Raw genomic sequence first — 6,861 nt, forward strand, 5'->3', positions numbered from 1 at the left:
CCCAAGCCTGGAGCTCCTCAGCAGCTTCCTCCTCCTTGCCAGCTGGGCATCCTTGTGCCACTGCATCAACCTGGGACAGTTACACACTGCAGCCTAGTGAAGGGGGGCGGCTGCCTTTAGGTGTCAATTTATCCAACTCCCTGCCTTTCTGCTGCTCTGCCCTATAACCAGTTAGCAGTAGAAAGGCTGCTGTTTGGACCCACCACCCGTTGCCTCAAGGTGGGAAAGATCTTGACCAAGAAGCCAGGAGATTTGGCCCCCAAGGCCACATGAGCAAAACTACTTGGTGTTCCTTCTGCCTGCCAGGAAGAGCTTCACCTGTTGGGAGCCACCAGCCCATCTGCAAAGCCACATTCGAGAGCAAAGTGGGCAGATGGGGGGGCAGGTTGGTTCACCGAAGCATGTGGGATAGAAGCCAGATAACTAAGTAAATGTGAAATTGCTGCAGTTTCAGAAAAAGTAATGCTGATCCTAAAGTTGGAAAGACCGTGGACTGTAGTCCCAAAATAAATCTGAACATAGATTTGATCTTAGAACAGCGTTCTGTCTTCCCTTCCATATTCCCTTGGGGGTGTGCAGAGGTAGTGTACACGGCCTTGGGCAGCCAAAGGTGCACTTGGCCTGGTGTTTCCTTGTGCCCTCAGAGCAAGGTCTTCTACCTGGAGCCAGGCCAGTGGCAGGCAGGGCTTGCCCAGAAAGGGGGCACTCTTGGAGTGCCTGCTGGAGGCACGACAGAAAGGAGGTGGGCTTGAGATGGTCACACTCTTTTATTGAAAGCTTGTTATTTTGCCCATACAATTCCCTTCCCACAACATTTTTCCTTTTTTCCTCCCATCATTAAAAAAATATATATTTACAGGCCTCAGAGGCTAAGTCCCCACATTTATTTACAAGGTAGGCCAACTCCAGCTTCCATGCAGGACAGGCCCTGGTGCCCAAGGGTGGAGATGCCCCGACCCTCCACCCGAGGGCTAGCTCTGCAAGGCTTTCTCCAGCTCCTGCGTGTCCACCGGCTCTGTCTGGGCCACCGCAAAGAAGACCCTGCAGGCAGAGGCCGCAAGTGAGTCAGCAGGCAAGAGTGGAGGGCAGGGTTCAACCCCCCAGGAGACAGGGAGGGGCTCCCCCTCCCCACTTGGCCTTGTTGGCTGCCCCCAGTTGTCTGTCATAAAAAGGAAGGCTGAGGGTGAAGGACCAGCTCCACCTCCTGAGGAGGAACACTCCTAGGTCCACCAAACTGCAGTTTGAGGTTGGGTGGATCGATTACTGACCTGATTCTTATACCTCCCACAACACCCAAGTCTTTCTGCACTGGGGATGGGGGGGCAGGTCCCCCTTAGGATGAGAAGAGAGAGGGCCCAGCCTGGCCCAGGGGAAGCAGCTCACCGGTGAGAGTATTTGTTGCGCACAGCCCTGAGCCGGTCATCCCGGCCATAGGTCAGCAGGCAGTTGAGCTGCTTCACCAGAGGGAGAAGATCCCGGGTTCCATAGCCACTGTAGTACTCCAGCGTTGGGCTCTGTCGACACACAAGGGAGGAGCTGCTCCAGGGGCTGCCAGGTGGGTCCGCCCTGGGTGGCCTCTGGCAGCTGCTGGAGGGGCTGCACATACTCATTGCATGCACACACAGATGTGTGCTGCTTGGTACACAGGTGTGGAAGTGACTGATCTGTCTGGCAGTGAGCGGGATCCCGCAAAAACTTCTGCAAGCCATTCTTTCTGCTTCCTCCGCACCACCAAGAGCTACCCACCCTGCTTTGCAACCACAAGGGCCAGAGAAACAGTGGCAAAGGGAAACTTCTGCTCCCCGGGACCCTGGCTCTGCAGGTTTCCTCCTCCCTGCCCAGATCCTTCCTTTGGTGACACGATGTCTACAGCCCCAGGCCAGAGGAAGGCGACCGGTGGGTTGGCCGATTGATCGGGGCAGTCTATTCGGGAGGTGGGGCTCTGGGGCAGAAGGGAGAGGGCTCCTCACCCAACCCCCAAGGCTCTTCATCTTGAGCGCCAGCAGGAGGCAGCTGGCAGCTAGGCGGGAGGCGCGCTCCTGCACAAACGCGTAGTCCTGCAGGGTCAGCTCGCAGATGAACCGGGCCAGGGTCAGGGTCTCCATTGTAGCCTGGGCACACTGGGAGGAACAGATGTGTGAGAAAGGGCATGGGGGCAGTACCACCGCCCTGAAGCACCTGGTGCCCTCCGTAGCATTCTCTCTGCCCAACAGGTGCAGACCTTTCTCTTGGCTGGTCCCCCAGAACCTTCTCAGGCCTGCAAGTGGGCCCCTCCTTCTGCTCCAGGGGCCAGCACCCCCAGTCCACCGCTGACCTTGGCAAACCGTCGGAGGAAGCGGTAGGCTATGGGGACGTTGATGTCGAAGCGTAGCGTCTGCAGGATGCTTCTCTCCGTGGCAAGCAGCTCCTCCCGCTTGTAGGCATCGTCACAGATGTACAGGAAGTCATCCACGCAGGGTGGGCAGCGCTCCTGCAGGGAAGGAGGGCTCCAGCAGAAGCAAACGGCCCTGGGAGGAACCCCCACAAGCAGATCCCTTTGCCCCTCAAGCCGAGGCCTGGAAGACCCTCCCCCAGAAGCAAGCCCCCGCACTCTTAACGTTTGGCCAGCCTGATCTTGGGCCACACCGGCAGGGAACTCAGGACCCGGCGCGCCTGGAGGGCAGCATCCTGGGGAACGAGGCTCTAAGCAGTGCTTCCAAATGCTCTTGGTCAGCATCCACTAAATAAACGTCCAGAAAACATGAGGATGACCCTCCTGAACACCTTCCCTCCACTTTAAGAGGCCTTGTAAGGCAAATTTTGTAGCAAACAATGAAAGCCAAAACTAAATATCAATTGCTCACACATGGTGGAGGCTGCAGCACGAACCCCCTTCTGACAAGTGGATGTGGAGAGACTGGTGTAGGCACGAGGGGGCCCCAGACCACCCTTTGACCACCACTGCTCTGGAGGCGTGGAAACAGGCATGCCTCCAGCCTGGGCTCCTTGAGTACCATACAAGCAGACACTCCCCCCTGCCCCACCCCACCCCCAGGCTCTCTAGATAATCCCCTCTTGGAATGCCGCTCAGGGTGGATCGCGAATCCTTGCTGGCACAAAGTCAACATTCCACCACCCAAAAAGGCACAGCCTTTCCCTGCCCAGAACCTGAGAGGCTAAGGTTAGGGGCCAACTCCTCAGAGGCCAACATCCCCGGAGGGGCTGCAGGGTCAGAGCTTCGGGCTGCTCCATCCCCAAGATCACCGAGAGGGGACAACTCCCTGCCTGGCCTGCTGCTGCCAGGGCTCACCTCAAACTTGGAGGCAATGAGGATGGCGGTAGAGCCGATCAGCTGCAGCTTGTCCCTCATGGCCCCCACCTGAACCAGGTAGTGATCCATCAGCTTGACCGCCAAATAAAGGGTCTCATGGGTGAGCTCAAAGTTCTCCTGCAGACACAAAGAAGTCACGAGTCCAGCCTGCCTGCCCACAGGCAGCTCCCCCTGGGCACAGCAAGACCCCGAGGGCCAAAGTCCTCCTCCTTTCCAGGAGCTCCAGGCACTGGGCAAACCATGAGGCCCCCGATTACCACAGAAGTGGCTCGAGAAGTCGGGGAGGCTCACACGCAGACAGGGAGGCCATAGCCCACCTTGCACCCCTTCCCTCCGCCACACCTGCCCACAAGCCCCCCTCTGTGCACAAGGGCCACTTTGCCAGCCTTCCAAGCGCAACCTTCTCCAATGGGACCTGCCCCTCCCCGAGGCTCTCCTGCCGCCTCCTCCCACTGCTGGCCAGGACCCCTCTGTGCCGCCCCCTCACCTGCACCTCCACCATCCAGTCCACCAGGATGGCCCGCATGTCTGTGGTGATGTCGGGCTGGTTCTTCATGTAGTCTGGGAGCAGGAAGCTCTTCTGCCAAAGGACGGGCCAGTGAGGAAGGGGAACGAGGCTCCCCAGGCAGCACCCGAGCCTTCCCGGGGGAGGAAAATCCCCCAGGACCAATCCACTCAGCCCTGTGGAGCGGTGGCAGCAGGGAGCGCATCTGTCTAAGCTGGCCCATCCCCGGAAGCAGCCTGCTGCTTCTCCTCTGAGACCTGAAAGAGGCAGGCGGGCTGCCATGGGGGGCTCTTTCGGCCAGCACCGCCTCCTCCAATCTCTTCTCCGGCCATGGCTTTAACCTGCATTCACGGTCATAAGGAACCTTGAGTGGCAGAGGAAGGGAAGCCCTCCCCGTGCCACCACCAAGCACCTCTCGCTCCCGCATGTAGATGAAGATGTCTTTCGCGTACTCGGCGTTGGCACAGGGGTCGTCCAGTTGGCCCTCGTCTATGTCCTCAGCCGGAGCCGCCTGGACAAAAGGGACTTGTTTTAAAAATTACCCTGCTGAGTCGGAGACTGAGGGCAGGAGCTGCTCGGCCCCAAGTTGGGGGGAGCCCAACAGGGTGCCCTGTGCCCCCTTGGCGGACAGCCCCGAACGCCTTGCTCTCCTCCCGGCCGCTCTCCACAAGGGCCCATGGTGGGAAGCAGGGTGTGGACGCCCAGTCCCCTGCATTCGCAGGCCCAGCTGCAAGGCAGAGAGTGAGCCTCGGGCTGTCACCGTGGGTCCTGGGGCCTTCCCTGGGATGATGGCCTGTGGCAGGGCTCAGGCCTGTCTCCCAGAAGCAGCACAAGGTGCCAGAACTGGCGGCCTGCAAAGGAGTGGTGCACCCCAGAGGCAGGCCCTGCCAGTAAGGAGCCAACAGCCACAAGTGTGGCTCTTCCCTACCAGGCCTGCTGGCGCAGCCACCACCACTGATGGGTCGACCTGCTCCTCTCTGAGGTCACTGTTAACCGCATGGCCCAGCTCAGCAGGACCTTCCTTGGAGGGGGCTTTGTCTAGGGACCTGGAAGAGGCAGGCCACAGTTAGAGGACAGGGCAGGCCCGAGTCAACCTCCAGGTTGGTGGGACTTAGGCAGAAACAGACCCCAAGAAGCCTCTGCCCCACTTTATTAGCCTCCAATCAACGGCACCCTGGAGCCGGAGGCCGCATTCAGACTGTATGGGGTGTGTGTCTGCCAAGGTGAGAATGGAATGGCAGCTTTGCCAGCATGGCTTTTGTTCAAAGAGGGCACTCTGAAGCTGCCATCCTTGTACAAACACGCCTTGAAGCCACCAGAGACTGGCGGGTGGCATGGGCGCATTGGACGGAGCCAGGGGCCCACTCGGGGAGGGAGGCCACATGGGGAGAGGAGGTGACACCACAGCCCTCTTCTGCCCAGCCCCTCACTTCTTCAGGTTGATCTCGTTGTTCTTGGCTACGTTCAGTGCAGCGAATCCCTTGGAGGCTTTCTTGAGAATTGCCTTCTCCGGCTCCTCCTTCCCCACAAAGCCCTGTGCCTTGTGTGCCTGCGCGGAGAGACCAAGAGGGGCCTCTGAGTGCCACCCCAGAGCGAGTGAGCATCCCCAACCCACTCACTCACCCTGGAATGACACAGCTGTAAAAGGAAGTAGGCACCGCCTTCCACAGCTGGCAAGGGACCGTCCGCATGGCCAGGCGGGCTGCAGGCACTCCCCAAGAAGACAGGTCCATGCTTACGTTCGTGATATCTCCAAAGGCAGAACGCTTCCTGGGTGCCCCCTGGGGTGAAGAGGGGGATCGTTTTGCCTGAGAAATCTCCTAGAAGAGAAGAGGAACAAGAGGCCACTCAGTGCAGCCCACGGCTTTCCTCTGGGCATACCAAGGCATCTGGAAAGCAGAGCCATGCGCCTCTTCGGAGCAAAATCAAGGGGAGCGGCTTATGCTGGTCCCAAGCCCGGAGCACCACACAGAGTGCCAGCTGCTGGCCGCCAAAAAGAAGATTGTGGAGCTGGAAGAGGTGCTGCAAGAGTAACCTGGCGCTCTTTGGCTGAGCACATAGGGGGCGACAGCACGCGCATGCGACAGCCATCTGCCTGACTCCCACTTGCTCCTGGATTAGCCGAGAACAGGCCTTCCCGCCAGCAAAGCGAGGCTCAGGAAAACTTGTGGAACCTACTGCCACAAGATTCAGTCACCAACCTCAACAACTTTAAGGGGGCTCAGGAAAATTCACTTGGGGGGGAAAAGGGGAACAGGAGCACCCGCTGTCGCTCAGGGGGCCCTGCTTCTGGGCTTTCCACTACAGAACATGAGGTAGACCTTCCGGCTGCCTTTCCATCTGAGTTTCAAGAGTCCAGGTGCCTCAAGGAAGGCTCAGCCCCAACTGCTACAGCAGCACAAACACATCTATCATTGGCAACCTGTGACCAAAGGCAGACTGCGTCTAAAGAGGGAGGCTCCATCTCTCCAGCCACAGGTTATCCCCCTCCAGGGATTGCCTAAATTGGAAGATGGCTCCTCTTCTGACTCAGCACCTCCGCCTCTGACAGCATTGGAAAAACTGCATCAGAATACATGGGTGCACACAAGTGTGTGTGTGTGTGTGGCTTGTGCACCCCCTGGCTGTGGCACACTCTGACTCACCTTGTCAGCTTGAACATTTTCCACACCTGCCCCTCGGCCGGGCCGGGCCTGCTTGCTGCTCAGGCTCTTGGAATTGCGTGCAGGGGGCATCCTTCCAGCTGTGGGCCTCCCGGCGGGGCTGCAAGAGGGCAAAGGTGGGAGACAGGCTGGAACAGGAACTGCTGCCCCCTGCCCCCGCCGAAGCAGTTCTGACCGGAAGCTTCGCCCTCGTTTCTCCCGACGCGCCTGAGTAAAGCCAGCGCAGGCGGAGCAGGGACCCCAGAAGGGGCAGCGCAGGCGGAAGGGGCAGGACAGCTGAAAGGGAAACCCCCAAGCGCGCCTCACTTCGGCTCCCTGCATCCTCCTCCAGCCAGCGCAGGGGCGGGTCCGGCCCTTTTCCCTGGGACAAAGGGCGGTGCCGA

General features: G+C 59.3%; 1 protein-coding gene across 1 annotated transcript; it reads right to left on the reverse strand.

Moving 5' to 3' along the window:
- Positions 1-847: 847 nt before the first annotated feature.
- Positions 848-6,583, reverse strand: CCNB3 (cyclin B3). Its single transcript, XM_063313489.1, has 11 exons — positions 6,460-6,583; positions 5,555-5,637; positions 5,246-5,364; positions 4,744-4,861; positions 4,228-4,326; positions 3,798-3,890; positions 3,290-3,427; positions 2,315-2,470; positions 1,971-2,120; positions 1,384-1,514; positions 848-1,041 (listed from the first exon to the last, which is right to left on the reverse strand). The coding sequence occupies exons 1-11, from the start codon at positions 6,548-6,550 to the stop codon at positions 972-974; spliced, it is 1,248 nt and encodes a 415-aa protein (XP_063169559.1). The 5' UTR covers positions 6,551-6,583; the 3' UTR covers positions 848-971.
- Positions 6,584-6,861: the final 278 nt, after the last annotated feature.

Source organism: Candoia aspera, chromosome 12, assembly GCF_035149785.1.
Source record: "Candoia aspera isolate rCanAsp1 chromosome 12, rCanAsp1.hap2, whole genome shotgun sequence".
NCBI classification, from domain to species: Eukaryota; Metazoa; Chordata; class Lepidosauria; order Squamata; family Boidae; genus Candoia; species Candoia aspera.